The 22,816-nt window shown below is 43.3% G+C and overlaps 1 protein-coding gene across 1 annotated transcript in view; it reads right to left on the bottom strand.

The window, feature by feature from the left end:
• Window positions 1-234: 234 nt before the first annotated feature.
• PRKCQ (protein kinase C, theta) overlaps window positions 235-22,816 on the bottom strand; it is a 45,999-nt gene continuing 23,417 nt past the window's right edge. Inside the window, exons 13-18 of the mRNA XM_009882960.1 lie at window positions 17,003-17,094; window positions 14,631-14,693; window positions 9,263-9,401; window positions 4,797-4,985; window positions 2,025-2,153; window positions 235-515 (exon numbers count right to left, since the gene is read on the bottom strand). Of these exons, the coding sequence (XP_009881262.1) occupies window positions 360-515; window positions 2,025-2,153; window positions 4,797-4,985; window positions 9,263-9,401; window positions 14,631-14,693; window positions 17,003-17,094 (768 nt within the window). The 3' untranslated portion in view covers window positions 235-359. The remainder of the gene's footprint in view (window positions 516-2,024; window positions 2,154-4,796; window positions 4,986-9,262; window positions 9,402-14,630; window positions 14,694-17,002; window positions 17,095-22,816) is intronic.

Below are 22,816 nucleotides of genomic sequence, written 5' to 3'. Positions count from 1 at the left end.
GAAGTGTGTAGGGAGTTAAATTGCTTCTTCAAAACCTTTGTGCACACATGCACAATTCTGCACATGTACAAGTGGAGGTTACCAAAGCATCCAGCCTGAAGTCTTCCCAGATGCCCTCAGGCCTTGAGCAAACCACTTGTCCTTCAGAAGGAGGTGGGCCTAGGTGAGACTTGCAGAAATGGGCACTGACATCGCCAGAAGCTCAAATATACTTGTTTTTTCTTACAGAGAAACCAGGTATGGTACAAACTTTCACTGAGGTGGTTTTCCGGAGGGTTCTTGATAAACATTACTATGAACAGTCTTCAGACAAAGTGTTACTCAAACTATTCCAGAGAATTCCTTCAATAAGGCAGATCTCAGGAAAATATTTTCTCCATTTTAGGGTTCACAAAAGAAAAGTTGCTGAACATATTTTGGTCCATGCTGTTAATCAGTGCTCTGTCGGCACAGGACAGTCTAGGCTTTTCGTTTAGAAATTCCTTGTCGAAGTTGCTACAGTCACTCGGCGATTTCTTCAAGAAAAGGAAAAAAAAAATAATATGTCAAAGCACTCATATTCAGATCTTCATTGCAATGGTACCAACCCTATCAGGCTGCTTCCTACGGGCTCAGGTCAACCAGTTGAGAGCAAGCTCAGCTCAGCCAGGGATGAGCATTTGCTCTTGGCCTTTTGCACAACGATAGAATCATAGAATTGTTATGGCTGGAAAAGACCTTTAAGATCATCAAGTCCAACCGTTATCTAACTCTACCAGGCCCACTTCTAAACCATGTCCCTGAGCACCATACCTAGATGACTTTTAAATACATCCAATGATGGTGATTCAACCACTTCCCTGGGCAGCCTGTTGCAGCCTTTGACAACCCTTTAAGTGTAGAAGTTTTTCCTAATGTCTAACCTAAACCTCCCTTGGCTCAACTTGAGGCCATTTCATCTTGTCTTATCGGTTGTAACTTGTGAGAAGAAACCACTTGTGAGATTACTTACTCCAGCCCAAATGATGCACAGTAACATGCCAAACTGCAGTGAACTTCTGTCTGAGATCTTAATATCCAGCAATCAGTGCTAATCACTTGCTTATTACCATCCTATTAAAATAGTAATGGGAATAAATATTATATAGGAGGCACTGAGCCTGTGATCTGTGAATTCTGCCAGGCAGGGATGTTACAGTTTTCTAACACAGTGGACTGGACTCACCAATTAAACAGCACTTGTGAAGGACTATAAAATGAAAGTATGATGCACTTGTCAAATTAAATTATATTATTGTTATTAATAGGATTTTAATAGTTTAATAGGACTGTTACGAACAGTCAGGACCATCCTGATTTAGCCGACCACCTGGTTACCTGAACTGCTTTTCCTTCCTTACATTCTGCAGTGCAATGGAAGATAAGCACTACAGAATAGGTTGCGCTTATGTGGTTAAGGGAATGTGTTTTAATTGCCATTCAGACCCCTCCTATGGTAACCAAGAAAGTGATGAGTAATTTATGGTTTCTTAGGTGTGGGCATGCCAGACCTGGGCTTATAGCCATCAGAAAGGAGTAGTCATGATGACCAGGCCAGGCACCCCAGCCAAGAGAGGTGCATAGTTCATGATTATCTTCCTAATGACCAGACACTGTGGCAGATCCAAACTGTAGATGGTTTCTGCTTTTAGACAGAGAGGCTGCATGTGCAGAGCAACTCCAGAAGATAACCTTGAAAATTTGAGGGCATTTTGAAAGCCTTAACTTGGTGCCTAAACCTGTTAGTTCCAGCGTGAAGAAGACATTTATCCACCTTTAAAATGCTGACTCCGTGTACCTAAACAGGCTTTGAGGTCTCTGATATTAAAGACCCATACCTGAAGAGTTTGGTCAGTGCCCCTAAACAAATGGGTTTCTAACGTTACTGTGAGTACTGGCTTTGGTTTATTGATAGCATGTTCTGGAGGGTTTAAATATTTGTGGAATGAATGATTCAGGAAAGACAGACATGAGATGGGTGGAAATGAAAGAAAATGCATCCTTACCACTCTTGGTTTGAAAGGAGGCTCCATCCTTCTTTCTTCTAAAGCCTCCCAGTTTATTTCCCGGAAAAAGGCATGCTGGCGGATGTTCCCTCTTGCTCCCAGTCTCCTCTCAGGTTCTCTCACAAAAAGCTAAAACATTGAAGAAAGATAAATACCTTAGTCTTTTATCAATAATCGTATATTCATTAGGACAGTCCTATCAGATAGCGTCTCAGACTTCAAACACAAGCATGGTTGGTGAGAGTGTGAAGACTCTTCTAACTTACTAAATTTCTGACGAGGGAACCAGGTTGGATTCTTAGCCAAATATGCCAAACCTGAGAGACCTTGGCCATATTTTTCCTTTGCAGGAGACAGCGGGCAAATTTGCTATAGCAGCAACAACATATGTGTTTGAGAATGCAAATATGCACAGGTGAAATATCTGGATCGCACTTCCAAGCCATACGGACAATTTCTTGTAATCAGGAGGGTTTTTTTAAGATTGAAATATAAGCATAATTTGTGAAAATACTAGCCTGGCCTATGTGGGGTTGTATTTGTCTCCTATACCTTTGGACAATTGAAGTGTCAGTATTTGACCCTTTATAATTAATGGAGAAAACCAGACACCTTAGGTGCAAATAATCTGACTAGCTTTACATATTTGAAGATGAGATAAAAGACACCCTGGAAGTGCTTGCTTCTCTCCACTGACTAGCTCAGATGTGGACAACCATCTACTTTGTCAAAAGACTCCCAATTCAGATAGCTTGTGTTTGCTGCACACTGCAGGCTGCAAGTCCTGTGAATGACTATTCCATTGAAGGTAGGAAAAAGCTAGAACTGGGGGCATATCTTCTCACCATCAGCTATGTGAAGGTCTAAGACCACTCTTCAGTTTTGTATAAACATAGCCTGTTTCGTCATGGATGTTTTTATGCTGATGCAGGAGCCATATGTCTCTGGAAGCAGCTGAAGTGTTTCTGGGGGAGAGTTTCAGGAGCGCTAAATGCTTCAGAGCTCCACTCAATGTTTGGGAGCATGGAGTAGTGCTGAAGCATTGCTGTAATGGTGGATGTGAATAGTTTAAAATTTATCTTTATATCTGCAGTAAAATGTCTGGGGCCTCCAGGCCAGATTGCCCATAGAGAACCAGATATTAGATCCCTCTAAAGTCAATGAAAAGGCATAGTGGCAATACCAGCAGGTGTCCCGAATGCAGCCAATATGTCCTACATATATAAAGACCAATTTTCAAAAGCATTTCACCTTTGGAGGTCATCTCAAAATGGACTTGGGTTACATACAGTAGAAGTTCCTTGCTACTCTATTTGGCCAACAGCAAGCATACAATAGGTACCAATCAGCAAACAACAAATAGAAATATCTAATGCCAAAAGTGGCAGCAAAAGAACCCGATGTATGGACCATTGAGGACCTGTTTGAAAAAACCCCAGGCATTGGGTTTTGGTGAACATTGCGGGCACAGCCTCACCAAAACAGAGGTGTCCTACAGACAGCTGTTTGCACAGCAGATTCCGTAGGTTAACTTCTGTGCTGATCATACAGGCATTGAGCAGGGTGGAATATGTAATTATCCAGAGTCAGTGGCAATGAGAATGGCCCACAATGGAGAAAATGTTTTTTTTTTTTTTTTTTTTTCCTAAGCTAGGAAGATTATTGATTGGTATAAAGATGATTACTATCTCTAATCCTGACAGAAGGATGGGTTGTTTGTGCGGAAAGATGGCAGCATATGTCCCAGAAATAGACATTCAAAATCTCACTCTGTTATGGTACGTCTTCCTGAACAACTGCTTTTGATTGCTTTCATTATTATCATTTTATAGTGATAGCTAAACATCTGGGCCCTGTTGCGCACAGCACAGATGCTAAAATAATCTGTTCTCCATTTTTTGTACTGAAATGCTGAATGTTGTCTTGTCGCTTTGTAAATGCAAAAGTCAAGGTAGGGATCAATGTCAGTCCAAAGCCCAACTGTGGGGAGGTAGCTTGATAGACTTGTTGTGACTTCATTGCATTTCTACCTTGCAACTCTAGAATAATTTGCATCCCAAACCAGAAATGCTGCAATGCTAAACGGCATGGGGCTGAGAAGGAGACTATGAAAAAAATGGTGTATTGATGGAAGGGAACCTAAAAGATGGGAAACAGAAGAGTGTTCCACTCACAAAGGACACTATGCATTGCTGTGTTGGAGATTAAAAGGACCAAAAATCCAGATGACACAGTGCTACTAGCTTCAGCGGGCTCTGCCACTTCTGGAAAGCCACTCAGGCTTTCTTAACCTGCTCTTTAGCTCAGTGCAAAGATGTAAAATATTCTCTCATGAAAACCAAGCTGAACACCAAAGCAATCTACCCCAGATGTCCTCATACCTCAGAGGCACAAGAACTGCTTCAAACCCATAATTTCCATGGAAGCCACTGTAACCCTTAGTTTGAAGCGTGGCAGAATATCTTTTCCAGGAGTTAACATGCCTTGCATCTAAAGGATTGCTCTGCAAACAAACTGATCTCTCCTGGTATCTGATACCCTGCAATCCTACTTAATGAACGTGAGGAGCCATCATGGAAGCTCAGGAGAAAGAAGACACAAAGATGGCCTTATGACTTAGGTCAGGTGTGCTTTGCGGTCCACAGACAAGAAAGTGACTCCTTCTGGTCCTAACACATTAAATTTGTTTCTCTGAACAATAGCTGAAGATGCACAAATCAAAGATGACAGTTCCTGCAAAAAGACTTTCATTTGATGTGTGGTAATTCTTACCTTCACCAAAATGTCCTTTGCATCCTTGTCAAGCCAGCGAGGGTAGAACGGGTTATCCATACGGATAGACTGGAAAAGCTCCTCTTCATCTTGGCCGTGGAAAGGAGATTGGCCAATAAGCATCTCATACAGGAGGACACCAAAGGACCACCAGTCAACGGACGTGTTGTACTTCTGCCCCAGCAATATCTGCCCAAAGGGAGGAGTGACAAAGACAGATGCAAAATATCTGACATGAGTATTTCAACTTCAGAAGGGTGGCCAGACCCTGACCTTTCAACTGCTGCTTTGCACTGAGTGGGATAGCAGAGGTGCTTACCAAGAGCTCCAAGTCACAGGCACACCTGGATGCCAAAACAATCCTTCAAGCTACAGCTAACAGGTTGCATGAAACCTTTCAGTTACTTTAACAAATCCTGGGCTTCCAGAGAGATCACAAACATAAAAAGGGAGGCAAGTCATCTTTTTTCTGCTCTCTGAGTTATCCCAACGGTTCAAACCAGGCTTGTGAAGTCCAAGAAGACAAACGGTTAGGCATTAACATTTTGAGACTGATTTAACTCACACAAGCTGTATTTTAAAAAATTCCAGTGTGGCAGTGTAAGGGTACTTTAGGACTATCATTCAGTAGAAATGGTGTGAATCTCTCCTAGCAAAATCTGTCCCAGGAAAACCATGAGAAAGCAGTTGCTGATCTGTCCTCTTGAGACCAACTGAGTTATAGGCAGACGAACGGGAATTTGTCCTCAGTCAGTCCATTGGTTTGTGCCTTTCTGTGTCAGCTTTAAAGTGAAGGCTACATCCAGTGTTTAGGGGCTGGAGGCGGTCCACTGGAGTGATGACCTCCCCTAAGAAGGGATGTGGCATTTTCTTCCCGTACAAATTTGGCCAGACACCATCAAGTTCTCAAACTTCCCCTCTGGGGAAGCAAAATTAATCTCACCTGCCTTTAGATATCTGTTATAGAGATACCTAGAGCTGAACCAGTTATCATTAGCTTCTTTTATAGTCAAGGAAAAGAATTAGTCCACTTTTAGACATCCAGCTAAATATCCACCTACGGTGAAATACTACTCCCTATTTGTCATCTTTGGTTGTCAATGAGCCTGGACAACCAGCTCATATATATTTACTTTGCAGATGTCTAAAGTACGTCTGATGACTATGATATCTAGGATCCTTATCAGGATTTTAGAGTTGGAGAGGGGAATATTTCATTTAAAGGCACAATCTTTACTCTTGAGCCCACAGCTTGTTTGCAATGTCATTCCCTATTCTATAGCTACGGTGTAGGTATCAATGACAAGCCCTGGAGATGGCTTAATAGCAGTGAAAACAACTATCTAGATCAGTACGTATGAAACTGCTGATAGTTGAAAAATTATGATTTAGAGAGGTAATCTTTACTGCTGGCTCTGTGGTACAGTGGAAGTAGGTGAGTAATTTCTTGACTGTTTTCATACCTTGTCTTCATTGCTTGTAAATTGCCACTTGGGGCCAGATCTTATTGCCTAAAAGTTATGTGTCTTATTAATTTAGTTGTCCAGAGTCTCTCTATAGTCAATGGAGGGAAAATGGTGATTTAACTGACTTACACATTGAAGATAGGAAGGGATGACTTGTCTCCTGGGATGCTTGTCCTTCTGCAACACTATAAAGTGCCATTTAATACTTCATTTTTAGATGAATTTTCTCACATTAGGTGAGAAGTATCCCTCTCTGATGTACCTGTGCCATCTAGCAACAAGTGACCTTAATATCAGAAGTCTCAACCCAAGCTGATATAGAGTGCTCATGACTGACACATCTGTCTCCAAAAACATCAAAAAAACAGACTAAAAAAGGACAAAAAAAGCAATTTAAATATAAGAAACAATGTATACAATGTGTTTCACTCAAAGCCAAAAAAATGGAATCAGTAAGATTCACTAATATATTTCTACTGGATCACTTATAAGCAAAATCATCCCAACCTTTCCTTCTGAAAAGACACATTATTTTTATAAAGCTTTACCTTTTAAAGTATACAATGACTGGAAATTGAAAGTAAATGTTTTATGGCAGTCAAAGAAAAGATTTATTAGCTTTGCAATTCTCTGAAAAAAATAAATAAACTCAGCAATTTCATTTCAGGTTAAGTCTTTTTCTTTTTCTTTTTTTTTTTTTTTCTTTTCTTCTTTTTGTGTCAAATATTTTCTGAAACTAAAAAATTGCTAGTATATTGACCCCAAGCCCCCTTATTTGCCTGGCTGTAGCCAAGGCGCTGGGTCTGTAACAAATTACAGTGCTAGCAGCTGCACTGAAATACTGATATAAAGTCCAGTACTCCTGATTCTGGCGGGAGAGATGATCCATAAACTCTAGCAGTGCTTTCAATTTAGAGGTAAAGCGTTTTATATGCACTCATTGAATCTCTAAAATAAATGATGGTGCAGAAATAAAACTCTGAGCTATTTTAGTCTGTCTCTTTTCTATGAAGTAAAATCACAGATAATGGATTATCGCTTGGCTCTCTTTTTTTTAGGATCAGACAATAGCTTTTTTTTTTTTTTAATAAAAGCATATTGAAGTGGAATAAAAGACAATTGCAGCTTGACTGCAGAGCGCACTTACACTTGCTCTTAGGCAATACAAATCCAATTGATTTGAAGAGACCAGCCCTTGTGTCAGCAGTGGTGTAACGGAGATGAGAATCGAGCCCTTGGAGCACAGTAAAAGATCAATGAATTATAGTGGAGGGGGAAAAATCAAATGCTTTAAAAGCTATTTGGAAATTACCAATATCCATCATGAAAACACTAAAATCAGGAAATAGGATCTTGAAAGGCAAATAAATGGATTTCAGAGTGAAGTGGGACATGATGCATGGATGACTTGTAGGTTCTTCTCTGAGCTGAAAAATGTTTTCTTTGGCCCCAATTTGCCACCTAATTAGTCAAAGCCCCTCCATAGTAAAATCTATCATTGTGTGAAATCACCAGGTTAAGGGAGCTTTCTCTTTTCTGGAGGGATCTAGTCCAACATATCTAAATTTATTGGGGGGAGGGGAAGAAAGAAGCTTCTGCCTGAGAAAAAATGCAAAGAAATAATGGGAAGGGCAAAGGATCTTGCTATGGGCAAACTGGAGTCTGGTGTCTGTGACCACCCAGTTTTATTGCATGGGCACATTGAGGCCAGGTTCAGTTTTTCTCCATCAAGTATCAGTAGATATCAACTGCAGAAGGAGTAGTTGGTAAGTTTTTGCACGGAGCTTGGAGACTGTCTCCATGCAAGCCCCAGCCTTCCTGAGTCAAGGGGATGGAGCAGGACCTTAACACAAGCTACAAGCTCTGCCTTGCCCTTGTAAGCTCAAGCACAGTCTGGCCCTGTACAACTCCATCATCTCTAGTTTTAGAGCCTCCTTCACCAGGAGGCAACATGTGGAGGCATGTCCTCCAGGGATGGACTCATGCAGTGACATGAGGTCATGGCACCATGCACAGCCAAAGCAGAGACACAGGTAGTCCAGAGCCCAGAGTTAGCAGGTTCTGTCCCAGTTGTCCTCCAGACAGCAACCTCTCCTCTGACTGCTGGCATTTAGAGGGGGAAAAATCAGGATGTATGACCACTCTCATGTTTATGTCTCCAAGCATTTCCATCCCTTTTACAAGCAGCTGTCGGCAGTTTTTTAGATCTAGATGGACCTTCAAGCCTGTGCTCGGTTTTCAGGTTGTGTCTCTGATGGCAGAGTCTTTGCAGAGCATATAGTGCCTTATTCAACTCTGGGAGGATGCTCGTGATGCAGGCTGTGTTTGCAGCCAGCTAAGAACCTGTCTGAGTAAGACAGAAGTTGAAGCTTATGGGTGCCATCCCTATTCAAACATCAGAGAATATCCCAGAGGGAAGGTGAACCCCATTCACTGCTTTATTGTGGACCCAGACTCTCTGCTCTGTCTGAAAGGTGGTTAATCAATGAGGAGAGAGAATCACTTCCAGGTCAGCAATTTGTCCCACCCTTCTCTATTTCCTCTATTAGGTTGTGATGAACATCATCCCTTAGAAGTGCCTGTAGCTCCTTACCAGCTATCAAGAAGCCCGTACAGCCATGGAAGCCTAGGGTTACCTACCTAGGGAACATGCTTCCCTTTCGTCATGTTGTTTCTATCCCTGTATTGCAGGACCTACCTCTTGGAGCTTCCTCTGCCATGGCCCAAACTGAGTTTCTGTTAAGAATTCTGTTTCCTGATTAAGACAAGCACCACTTGCTTCCCAGGCCCACTTGCACCAAAAAATTAATTAGCCACAAAATATGCAATGCCAGACAGCAATACAGATTCTGAATCAAACTGAAATCCAGTTTCTAGCCTGGAACTGCTCAAAAGCAGGTTATTACGCTTTGCAGCCTCCACCACTGACTGACAGTCATGTCATAAGACATGTTCTTTGTCCCACAGCAGCTTGCTGATCTCCCTGGATCCCACACCTACCTCAGGAGCGATATAGTCAGGAGTCCCACAGAAAGTACTTGTCTTCGCATCTCCAAACATGTTCTCCTTGCACATCCCAAAGTCAGCAATTTTGATGTGCCCCTCATTGTCCAAGAGAACGTTGTCTAGCTTCAAGTCTCTGTGGAGGAAGAGAAGGAACCCCCTCCTTTAAAGTGTTACAGAGCCATACAAGTTCTTTCAGCAGGTCACATTTATTAACTTGCTATCTGCCTCTGTGTAGTGCTTACATGTGCCTACAAAGGAAGGCTGCGGCTGAATGAGGAGCTGTTCTCTTGGACTTCATTATCCCTCTTCTTCATTCCTCCTGTCCCAGTTGGAGAAGACTTTACCCAAGACATCTCTACAACTACCTGAAAGGAGGCTGTAAAGAGGTGGGGGCTGACCTCTTCTCACTAGTAATAGCCAATAGGACAAGGGGAAATGGCCTCAAGTTACACCAGGGGAGGTTTAGATTGGATATTAGGAAAAAGTTCTTCACAGAAAGGGTTGTTAAGCATTGGAACAGGCTGCCCAGGGAAGCGGTGGAGATGCCATCCCTGGAGGTAGTTAAAAGATGGGTAGAGGTGGTGCTTAGGGACATGGTTTAGTGGTGGTTTTGGCAGTGTTAAGTTGATGGTTGGACTTGATGTTCTTAAAGGTCCCTTCCAACCTAGAAAATTCTATGATTCTATTCCATGATCTTCTAAAAGCTTCCTCCTTTGAGGATGCAGAACAGGGAAGCTAAAAAGGGCTTTGTGCCAGCTGATGCTTCTGCCCTAACAGCTTGGAGAAGGTGAGCAAGAAGGGACCAGCTAATGATCACTTTCTCCTCCCCTGGAAATCTCAGTCCTCTGACTGAAGTTGCTGTCAAATCTTCCTCCCAGTGCAGACTCTTCCAATGTTGGAAGAAGTAAGGGCCCTCAAGCCCTGCATGGCTTGCAGAAGGTCAGAATAATCCCAGACATCAGCAGAATACCCACCACCTTTCACTGCTGGGCTGGACTATCTGAGCCCTGGGGATTTACAAAGTCCTTCACACATAGCAGCCAAGGTGTTGTCCGAGGTTTTAAGCTCTGAGGTACAGTGGGAAGCAAAAAGCCCAGAGAGAGAAAAAAAAAGAAATGCACAGAGAAAGAAATAAATGCAAGTGAACTGATGAACCATGGCCATTGACAGAGAACAAAGAGGTCTTCACGTGGGAACAACCACTGAAAGCAGAAAAAAGCATGTAAAGAAAGAAAGAAAAAAGCAGAAAGAAAGGAAAGCTGGCATGGATTCTATGTTAATTTTTTTATGTCTTACCTAGAAGTTTTGCTTTTCATTGAAATAATGACTCAGGGAAATGTTTGGATCAGTGATGTTGCACCTCACCTGGGATGTAGGTAGAATTTGGTTTACTTGGTCTCAGAGTACCCACGTTCCTGCACTGCCTATCTTGTGCTATCAATCACTGCTGCTTCTCAGGGCTTCCAAAATTCCCAGACACAACATTTGCTTTTGCCCAGAGCTGAGAATACAATTGGTCTTTTTCACCCTCTGCTGATTCACAGCCTATGCATATTTTCCACATCTCAGGCAATAGTCCTAAATATGAGGCTGCCCTACTAGTGAGAATCATAGAATCATGGAATGGTTTAGGTTGGAAGGGACCTTGAAGATCATAGAGTTCCACCCCCCCTGCCATGGGCAGGGACACCTCCCACCAGACCAGGTTGCTCAAAGCCCCATCCAGCCTGCCCTTAAACATTTCCAGGGATGGGACATCCACAACTTCTCTGGGCAGTATGTTCCAGTGTCTCACCACCCCCACAGTGAAAAGTTTCTTCCTAATATCTAATCTAAACCTCCCCTCTTTCAGTTTAAAACTGTTACCCCTCGTCCTATCACTACACTCCCTGACAAAAGTCCCTCCCCGTCTTTCCTGGAACCTCTTTAGGGACTGGAAGGGGCTATAAGGTCCCCCCGGAGCCTTCGCTTCTCCAGGCTGAGCAACCCCAACTCTCTCAGCCTGTCTTCATAGGAGTGGTGCTCCAGCCCTCTGATCATTTCTGTGTCCCTCCTCTAGATGCACTCCAACAGGTCCATGTCCTTCTTGTGCTGAGGACTCCAAAGCTGGATGCAGTACTCCAGGTGGGGTCTCATGAGAGTGGAGCAGAATCACCTCCCTCAACCTGCTGGCCACACTTCTTGTGATGCAGCCCAAGATGTGGTTAGCTTTTCTGGCTGTGAGTGCACGTTGCTGGCTCATGCTGAGCTTCTCATCACCCAACACCTCCAAGTCCCTCTCCTCAGAGCTGTTCTCAATCCATTCTCCACCCAGGCGGTATTTCTGCTTGGGATTGCCCCAAACCATGTGCAGGACCTTGCACTTGGAACTGCTTTAATGTGGGTTTTTTTTAGAAATGCCTTTGACTCCCTCAAAGAATGTAATTTCTAATGCATGATGTTCCTGAGATGATTGCCTGCAATTTCAGGAAAGACGGTTGTTCAGCCTCCCTCTGTGCAAAGCTCCTTGTCTTGCTTCGGCCAGGTCTCAATCAGGGTGGGAGACCTCATAGTGTCTACACACTAAATTGTTGTCATGGGGCAATTGTTCGTTGCTGCTAGAATATGTCCCAAGAAAAAGTGGGAGTCATCAATCAAAAAGAAATAGAGACAACCGAGACATTTGCCTTCCAAGTGGCAGACACTCATGTTGTCACAATTTCCAGCTGGAATGACTTACTTTAGTTACACCATTGAGATCAATCTCTGGCTGCCAACATTGCTTTTATTCATCTGGTAGATCGAAGCAAAACAAAAAACCCATCACCTACAGTTCACTTTCATTATTTTGATGAGTCTCAAACTCATTGGCTCCAGGAATTGGAGTTTCTGCCAAAAATGCCTCAGCTCATTCATTAAAATTTAAGCCAGCATTTCCAAACGTGGGTGAGAGAACATGAGACAGAACAGCTGGATTCATTATTCTTACTACATTTCAAGCAAAGTAGTTTCAAAAATGATTCCTATTCACTTTCCTAAGTGCTTAGTTAGCTCTGACTGAGATACTGAAGGCTGTGCATTCTCAACTGACCTTGTTGTCATTGTCTTCGATGAAAAAAGGAAAAAGGAGTAGGACTGGTTAAATCTTTTCTCTCAAAGCTTGATACCCAAAGCAATGAATGCTGCACTGATTCCTGGGAATGAGCTGTTTCTTCCTATTACCGTGCTACCCACTGTCTAGCTATCCCACTTTGCCCGTGTTTCCCAAGGCTCCAAACTCTGAACATCTCTCTCCTTCCATGAGGAAACAGGTCCCAAACCGTGACACAACACAGGTGTAGCAATTTCAAATAAAAATGTGAATTATGAACAAAATGTCAGTGCTAGCAGTCCTGCCCCAAACTCACAATGCCCTGCAGATATTTTCAGTCAACCTTTTTGAGAAGTCTGAGTAAAAATGACAGACATGGCTAAGAGATTTGGGCACTTAAGAAAATGTTTCCCTTCAGTCATCCACAACAATAATTAGAGCCAGAAACTTGCTGAGACCCCAGAGAACATCTTAGCTTAATGCCTTTGATATTGATCTCATGTTTATGCAATCACCATCATTGGTCAATAAAGACTACAAGTGGCTCCCACATGAGTACTAATAACGAATAATAAGGCGAGTTTGTATGAATCAAAGCTTGAGTTTTAATGGGAGAGTGGATTGTAAACAAGCCATTCACTTTCAGCATTCGTTCTAATGTTCACACTACATGACAAACATTGAAATAAGCTCATCTTCGTTTCAGCAAACATCATTGCTTTAGTGAGCTTTCTCATTTGTTTGTGACAAGCTATTTGCTTCCTGCTTTTACAGAAGGCTGCAATATAGTAACTAATTTTTGCCATGAAGAGGAGCTGAACTAGAGTTCCCTAGAAATTCCGTTCCTCCTTTTGGCCATGGGAAAGCAGGCTGTGGCCTGATTTCTGCATCCCTTCTTGCTCCAAACCTGTCTCTGTCCTTTCATATAGGTCTGAAGCACACCACTTGTGCACTAGACCTGGTGAACTACAGGCCAGTCAGTCTCACCTCTGTGCCCGGCAAGATCATGAAGTAGATTCTCCTGGAAACTCTGCTAAGGCACATGGAAAAAGAGGTGGCTGGTGACAGCCAACATGGCTTCACCAAGAGCTAGTCATGCCTGACAAATTTGGTGGCCTTCTATGAGGGGGTTACAGCAGTAGCAGACAAGGGAAGAGCAACTGACACCATCTACCTGGACTTGTGCAAAGCATTTGACACTGTCCTGCATGATATCCTGGTCTCTAAATTGGAGAGACATGGATTCGACAGATGGACCTCTCGGTGGATAAGGAACTGGCTGGATAGTTGCACTCAAAGAGTTCATAGAATCATGGAATGGTTTAGGTTGGAAGGGACCTTGAAGATCATCTAGTTCCATGGATGGGGCTTTGAAGAACCTGGTCTAGTGGGAGGTGTCCCTGCCTATGGCAGGGGAGTTGGAACTATATGACCTTCAAGGTCATTTCCAATCTAAACCATTCTATGATTCTATGATTAGATCAAAGCATCCATGCATAACTTTGAAGCTCCTAGGGAACTCAAGCAGAAGCTGGAATGGGCAATTTTGTAGTAGAGGACTTCTCCTTCTCAGGATTTGACAGGTTGACGCATTGCAGACTAAGTTCATACCAGTAACTTTGGGAGAGGACTCTTCTGTCTGAGTGCAGCTGCCTGCAGTGTCCCACTTAGTCCCCATCAGCTCCCTGTGGAGCCCACCAGTAGAAATGGCACTTCTCATACACACTCTAACACAGGTTTGATGAACCTGAAAAAGCCCACTCTTCCTTACTCAGTATAAGAAGAGCGTGGGCAGCCAGCTCATATTCCTGATGGTGAGATGAATCCCATCTCCCCACAGAACTGTGTACAACAGGCCTGTTAATAACCCCAAAAATAAGGTATATCACTGTCTCGCTGCTGTTGTTACTCAAGCTGAGCTTGTCACCACTGTCCCAGGGTAACCAGCGCAGAAGATATACCAAATTTCTCATGGCTAGCTTGACTTTATATACCTTCATACTGGAAAAACTTAAACTGGGTGCCTATGCTGGGTGCTATATGAATGACTCAGTATAAATGCATCAGAGGGCTTGTTTTAATGTTAACTGAAATAGGACTGGGTTCCCAAAAAGGGCTCAAAACTGCCTTTTTTACGCCACCTCTTCAAAATAAACCCAACTGTAAAAAGGAAATCTGCATAGAAATGCAATACCAGTAAGTACATCCAAGGAACAGTCTCTCAGTTACCATTAGTGCTTGCAGGGAAAGCAGAAAAGGTTTAGCATATTAGACACTGAAGAGTAAAATTACCTGTATATTATGCCCTTGGAATGGAGGAACTGGAGCCCGCATATGATTTCAGCAGCATAAAACCTGAGTGACAGACGGCACAAGTTAGAACGAATGCTTCCCAACAGGCACTTTCAACTAGACCCAAAATGATGGAAATTTTGCCTCCACAGCAGCCAAAATTTCATTAAGTCCCCCGAAGGCTTGGAGTGTCTCCAGAAGGCTTGGGGCAACTGGGTTTTACAGTTAACTGATGGATGATGCGAGATTCCCAAAAGCACGCCACATGGCTAGCAGCCCAACTCCCACTGAAACCGCTTTGTGAAATGGTCAGGATTTGGAGCATACCCATCTTCAGGGATTTAGAAGCCACACTGCATGGCTAGCTGCATTTTTTTTTTAATACGTAACTGACACTGAGGATATGTCCTTCAGTGCCCAAGGATGTCTCCAGATCAGCTGTGGAGCAAAAAAACACCACCCAGCTCCTACTGCCTTACCTCAAGATACGGTCCCTGTCGCAAAGGTGGCAGACTGGGTGGTATCTATCCCTTATTTACATATAAGTAAATAATTTATTTACAGCAATGCACCACACTGCAAACTGCAAATCACAGTTAATGCCTCAGACCTCAAAAGAGCAGTTATAATTTGCCATGTTCAGTAGCTGCTGCCCAAACAGCGCAGTGGCCCCAGCACCTGGACAGGCAGGTGGGCATCTGGGTTTGAGGACCACAGCCAGTCTCCTCGGCGTGTCAAACAGACTTCTTCACCGCTCAGATTTCTGACTTGCTTTTGAGATGTTCCCCAAGATGTAAACTAGATAGCAGATCTGTGGCCTTTCTCTGGAGTCTTTTCAAGTTTGAGATCTTTGTTCTCAAGGCAGGTCTGCCTAAAGGACAACACCACATCGTGCTGCAAAGAAACAGCACAAGGCTGAAGCACCATTGCACAATGAAAGTGTTCTCCCAGAAGGGAATGTAACGGTGGTATGCCCCTCCAGTGTTGTACAGCGCTGCTCCTTCAGTCTTCAATGCATTGGCTCTTAATTCTGAATGTTCAAATGCTTTTGAAAAAAAATCATCAAATTAAATACTGATTTAAATGAGGTTTTGGGTTGTTTTTTTAATTATTAAATAAAAATTAATTCCTATAGTGGTTTCAATATTGACTTTTAAAATACCTTTTGCTCACAGAAGGATTAAAAGCAGCTTTCATTTATTCTAATTCTTCTATTTACTTTAATCAAAGCTAAATAAATTTTTAATTCTCTGTTGGTGTATTAATTTTTTTGTTTAAATTTACCTTTTTCACTTTTGATAGGTTTTATCTCTTTTTTCCCCGCCTTGAACCTTAAAGGGGAAAAGGGAAAGTCCCATTACTTCTAACAAACAACAGCTTCACCTCTGATCACTTGACCAGGAACCTCAGCTTAAGCAGGTCCTGCAGCTTGGCTACAGGCCACCTGGTGTCTTAAAGAACAAGATATTTGGTTCCACAGACAGCTGAAAATGCATCTGTGGGATTTCTTTGATGGCGGTAAATCTGGGGTGGAGATTGGGTCCATGATGTCATTACTGGGGCCTCAAATTATGGGCTGAGCAAGAACCCAATGAGTACAACAAAGAGCAACCCCAGGGCTGCCTTAATTCACAGCAGACACCTGTAGGTTGCTTTAAAATGACCCTCATCCATGGGCCATGTAAATAAGGTCTTGGGCATGCTTGGAGCTGTTGGATCTCAGGTGGATTGAATGGTCATTCTGGAGCTCCTCTCTGTTTGAGAGTCTACAGTCCTGGGAAGGAGACTGATCCAGCAAGAAATCTAAGCTTCTATCCAGCTCAGCTCTCAGCTCTGAACAAACATTTGTGGGATTATGCTGACGTTAAAGCGAAATACAGGAGCCAGGTCCCAGGCTAGAAGGAGGTCCCTGGTTTGCAGGCTAAAGGAGAAGCCTGCAGGCAGATGCAATGCTGACGAGTGTATAGCAGCATCTGTAATGCTCCCAGACAGAAATAGCTTCCCTGGCTGACCAAGAATGCAAAGCAAGGTCATGTCTGCCTGAAATCAACTGTGTGGATGGGCTCAAAAAAGTCTTCTGTTGGAAGGGAAAGACAACAGGGAGAGGAAGTGACTTCCTCCAAGTCCATCATTGAGCCGGGGTGATGTCCTGCCTTTTTTGTTCTGTTTGGAGAGAGCTGGGATAGAGCTTCCAGCACAAGCATTATCCCTACTTTGCAGCTGGGTAAGCACCAGAGAGGTCAAATGTTTTGCCCTCTACAGGACAGTAGCAGAGCTGGGAATAAAATCAGGATCCCTGGTGTCTGCAGCTGCTGCCTTTGCTTCTACCATGTGTGCAACCTGCAAGCCAAAAGGTAATAATAACATCTTACGTTGCTCTGGGAAGGTCGAACTTATGACAGCTCTGGATATGGAACATTAGGTCTCCTCCATTGAGGTATTCCATCACAAAAAAGAGGTTTTCCTAGAGAATGAGACAAGATAACAATAAGGGGTGGGGAAGGGTGAGATAAAAGTTAAAAAAAAAAAAAAGAAACCACACAGAAAGCAGTCAAAAAGAGGAAGGAAAAGATTAAAAAGATTACAGCAAGGGTTTTGGAAAGAAAGCAGTTTCTTTTTCAGATTCCTCATTTCTCCTCTTTGTTCTCTAAGCCTGTACTCACCCTTTCTGCTCTGAATTGTATAAACAGCATTACCAAACATCGCAAATCCACTTAATAACCAGCTGGTGCCATGGATCTTTACCATCAGACCTCAAGGCTCACTAGAAGGGGATGAGTAACTACAGTGCCTGTGTAACAGAAGGACAGATGGACAAGCTTCCTGGGGGACTAGTGGAAGAAGCAGAAGTAAATCCCAGGTCTCCTCTGGTTCCCAGCCCAGTGTGTTATCCATCCAGTGGGGTCATCTCAAGCTGGTGTTACCTGCATTCCTCCACATCTTTTGTGGAGGACACGGGTCTGACTTTTTCAAGTTATCAGAGACACTGGCCAGATGCAGCAATCTCTTTGAAGCACATGCTCGATCTTCAGCGTGAAAGCTGCTCTATTGAACGAGGCAAGATATAACTTGCTAGTGGGAAGATCCGTGAATTAATCATACTTCTGGATACCCATTGGGTGCTTGTGTGTCAGATCAGCTTGGAAAAAGATCCAGTCCTTGTCCCCAGTTGCATGCAACCGTCAGTCGTTCTACCAGGGCAGTGGGAAGCACTTCTCCTGGTACATAGGAAGGACAGGGGGAATCTCTGTATTGAATAAAGAGCAGAACTGATCCCCAAGGTTTCCTTTCCAATCCTTGACGTATGCCACATTGATACCCTTGCTGCTACACGAGCCATAGCTTCACCATCAGTCCCCTACAGACCAATCCCTTCCACATTGAATTGCACCTACAAAGCAGGACGAGTGCCTTTTTCTGGAAGAAGAGTATCTGTGCAATGAGTTATGCTTCCGGTTTAAACTTCTGTTTCAGGATTCTCAGCTTTTGCACATAAATGCATGGATAAAATAGAACGGATGCAGTATTTTTATTTTTTTTTCTCAAAAGCCCCTCTCTGTTCTGTACTCATTGGAAGTTAGTCATCTCTATGCTACATTAAAATTTATTAATATCTTCTATTTGTTGTGTATTGCTGATTTTTTTTTTGGGGGGGGAATAGAGTTCTTTTCACTTATATTTTTAACAGTTAAAGGAAGATTTTTATCCATAATATCTAATGTAAGCATCTCTGGCAGCAAGCCAAGAGCTGGCTATTTAAAACAACAAGTGTTTGTTCCTTTCAGATAACAGCTGTCTGCTCTAATTTGTGCAATTTCCTTAGCCAGATCCTTTTAATTACAGTAGTCTTATTTAAATGGATGTCTGGCTGGAAACCCCACCTGTCATCCGACAAGCACAGGGCCAGATCTGGCCTCCCAGGGAACGAATACAAATTCTGCCAAGAAATCAAACGGGTGTGGGTTTTGAGTTTGAAGGTCTTGCGTCTGTAGAGGTCTGTGCACGTAAGTCAGTTTAAGCAAGTAAGAAGGCCAACTGGAGATGGGCGATTTCGTACAGAAATGCATAAATCTTGGAAGCAATATGAGCTCAGGAGCCCATCCAGGAAAACACTTGAACAGATGTTCTTTGTGAAGGATCATAGGGAGGTGCCGAGGTTTAGCCAACAACAGACCAGTAGCCATATGTATCACACTGGGACAGAAGAAACCTCATGGGTCTTTGAATGGTCCAAATTCAGCTTCACTAGACTGAGAAGGAAAAAGAACCCTGTGTTTCCACTGAGTTTGGCTACACCTTATCACACATCTTTAAGCATAACTTGAAGTCCATATTTATTCAGCGGAACAAGCAGTCATGTTCTGCTTGCTTACGGATTTGAGCAACCATCTGATGCGCCTACTTAATTGAACTGGGGGCTCTAACTTAAAACCTGGGACTTTGGCAATGTCCTTCTGCCATCTGAGGAAAGAAAAGGTGGACCATCTCTCAGATTAGTTGGCAACCAAAGATCTTTATATGAACTCCGTTGCTCAACTGCCTAAAGCTATGAAGCTGAGGACTTCAAATTTGACTTAGACATGATTAATACTGAAGTTCATGGTCTACCAGGTTCTATGGAGTGGTATATAAACACTATTGAAAAGAAAGATGGCATCACTCTGACTTTTCTGCTCTAAGACTTTGAATTTCCCCTTACTTCTTATAAAGGTCAGTTGTCTGGAATGGCCCATGGAGAAAAATTGCTTGACATCAGCCTTAAGTACCTCATTATGAGTAGCAAGATACAATCAAGCAGTGCAAGCTGTAACAATTTATTGGAGACAGCTTCCTAGGCCTGACATCTACAGAGACGTAGAACACGTTAAAAATGGGAAGCAGCAAAACCCATGCTTGAAACCACTGAAAATTCATCAGTGTGCTAGAGGTTAAAGGGTTAGAACAACATGGAGGATGTGTCTGCAGACAGGCTCTGACCTACACTTCCTCTTGTCCTGGGAAAGTTACCTGATGGCTCCTGTCTGCTACTGCCAGGCTCTGAAGTCTGTCAGCACCTGCAGCAGGTGAGAGTGCATTAAGTGGGCATTTCTCAAGACATGGCAGCTGGGATGGCATGACTTTATCATGCCCTTATCTCCTGTGATGGTCCTAGCTCAGGGATGCCAAGCGAACAAACATGAACGCTGTTCCTCAGTGCTGAGACCTACACATCTCTGAAGGAGGCTTGGGAAGAGCCCCTCACTTTCACCGTAAGAGCATCCTCAGGTAGCAAATGTTCAAGTCCATCTTCTGATCACGGTTCCAAACTCACACAACAGAACAGAATCACACAGAATCACAGAATGGTAGGGGTTGGAGGGGACCTTCGGAGACCATCTGTTCCAACCCGCCTGCTAAAGCAAGTTCATCTACAGCGGGTTGGACAGGAATGCATTGAGCCAGGTTATGAATATCTCCAGAGAAGGAGATTCCACAGCCTCTCTGGGCAGCCTTTTCCAGTGCTCTGGTCTTACGGCAGAGTTTGGGGGTAATTTTTACAACCACAGAGCTCAAGGAGGACTGTAAAAGCATTTCTTGCACTCAGTGATGGACACTGCCCCATGATAGTTGGCACTACTTGTCTTGAGGACATTCATATGTCAGCCATTCCCTAGTTCTAGATCATCTTTCAGGGGCCTTCTCCACTGTAACAGAGGGAACATGACAAACCTCTCTGCAGGAGGACAAAACGATGCTCCTACAGCAGGCAGAACTGTGCAACTCGATGTACAACACACAGTTAGACATACACTGATGTGTATCCTGCACACAAAATAACATGGTTCCCTAGTCGACTCAATCCTACCGGGTGGCAAAAGACTTGATTACTGCAAGAACTCAATTTCTTGTCCCTCAGTGCCTGTGCTGACCTCCTCTCTGCAGAGTCACCTGCTCTCTCTGCCTCTCCAGGATGTGGCAGGGATGGAGTTAAACCAACCTGCTTCTGTTCCACATGCAACTGCTGTGAGAATGAATAGTCACTATCAGAGATGCTTTCAACTTTATAAACAATGAGTATAAAGCAGGCAGCATTTAAATTGATCTTTTGAAGGTACATCCTGTAACAGGCTTTTAAAATCCTCAAACCAGCTGGAAGCCCTCCAGAGCATTTTTCTGCAGAGATTTTCAGATTTTGTTTTCTTTGCATTTGAAAGCACTTGCATACATATAAATACACAATTTAACACCATTTACAGAAGAGCAAAAAACCTTCTTCCCAGGGCTTCCAGGAGGATGAGTACCAGAATAATTAATGCTGCAGGACAGTGTGGCTTTACCCCTATTTAGAGCAGCTACCTGAGCAAATGGCTGCACGTGGAGAAGGCTCCTCAACGCATATTACATGACCTAACCCCACTGCATGCCCATTGAACTAGGTTGGTCCTTGCCAAGAGAAAGGTTTGACACCGTGCAATTCCTGCAGCTGATTCTTGTCTCACATTTTCATGCCGCTGAGCCCAGCCTAGTCTGGGTACTCATCCATGCTCATCATATATTTTAGGTTCATGGGATAGATGGGAGCCAAAGGTCTTGGCCTTTCTCCACCACATCACCCACTGAGTGTTGTGGTCCCATCGTGGCACCCCCGCCAGTGGGAAAGCAAGCAGCGCACGTGCCCCTCACTATGTCTACTCCCATGAGGAACAGCTAATGCAGTATCACTCCATGCTAGTTGGTGACCAAAGGAGGTATTAACATTGCTATTTGCACCATCTGGGGACTAGCAAACCCAATTTGTTGCAGATTAAAGCAACTTCAGGTTTAATTTTGTTCTCTGGTCTATCTTCTGGAGATCGCAGCTTTTCTTACAGCTGTCAAATAATTCAGCCCGGTCCCTGGTCTCATGATTTATTTTTTGTTCTAATCTTTGCCCAGTCAGCATTTTTCGACTGCATGTTAAACTGCTCATTTGGGATGCTGAGCTTTGTGTGCCCATCTACTTGGTACAAAGTGTATGAATATATTTATACACATATATAAAAATGCATCTGTATACATAAAGGTGCAGACATGGCTGGCAATAGCTCCTCACTCACAGGGGTAAACCAAGTTACTGTCAGCCTAGTCATGCATGAGAAAGTGGCTTTTCCTACCAGCATTGGGTAGGATCTTGGAAAGAAACTAATTTTCTCAAGGTTAGATGAAAACTTCTGTGAAAATTTGGAGATAAAACAAATCACCAGGCCAAAAACTAAACACAAAGTACTCAAATTTATGAAAAAAGTTTCACCAGTTGAAAAACAGGGGGAAGAAAGTAATGTTTTTATATGAAAAAGTCAGCTTTTTTCAGGACAAAGAACTGAGCAGATACATTGCAGACTCTAGAAATTCCAGGCAAAGCTGAATGTATTTTGGGCTGATTTTCCTCAGAGCTGGACAACAGGGAGGCAATTAGAATATGTGTATTTAATATGTCGATCATCTACCACTTAAAAAACCCGTGCTTGTGAGCTGGGCCCCTCTTTTCCTTGCCAATACACTCCACCTGTTCACACCACATGGGCTGACACCACCGAGAAGTGTCTTGTAAAGACCTCATATTTTTGATGTTATAATTACAGCTGTTCACACCTTCTCTGGCAGAACCTTGATGCAATCCCAAAGGTCTGCTGAGATGCTGCTATTTCTACGGAACCATGTTGAAATTTGGGCCAGGATTGAATGAGACCCTGCCAGTTTTCCAGCCTGCTGGCTGCAAGAGGCAAAATCCTCAAAGCCTCCATAAACTTCCCAATTCTTCCCCAGCTTTCCCATCAGCTGGTTCAACTAGCATTGAATCAGATGCTTCCAAGCTGATTTATCCCCCTCCCCCAAAATAGGACAGGTTGGATGGGGCTTGGAGCAACCTGGTCTAGTGGGAGGTGTCCCTGCCCATAGCAGGGGGGTTGGAACTAGGTGATCTGTAAGGTCCCTTCCAACTCTAACCATTCTATGATTCCATGGTTCAAGATCGTGTCTTCTCCCAAATGGTTAAACACCAAGGCATTGGATGGTTTGTGCAAGCGAAAAATCACTGCATTGCCCTGTACTCTCTTCCTTAGCCTACCTTCCTGCTCAACACCAAACCCAAGATGCTGGCTACAAAGATATCTGGTCTGACCTCATAGGAGACCTCATATTGTGACCAAAATTATTGTTGTGCTTTT

The sequence above is a fragment of the Charadrius vociferus genome, unplaced genomic scaffold (genome assembly GCF_000708025.1).
Source record: "Charadrius vociferus isolate BGI_N301 unplaced genomic scaffold, ASM70802v2 scaffold32, whole genome shotgun sequence".
Classification (NCBI taxonomy): Eukaryota; Metazoa; Chordata; class Aves; order Charadriiformes; family Charadriidae; genus Charadrius; species Charadrius vociferus.
This window is presented reverse-complemented; position numbering and strand designations above follow the sequence as displayed.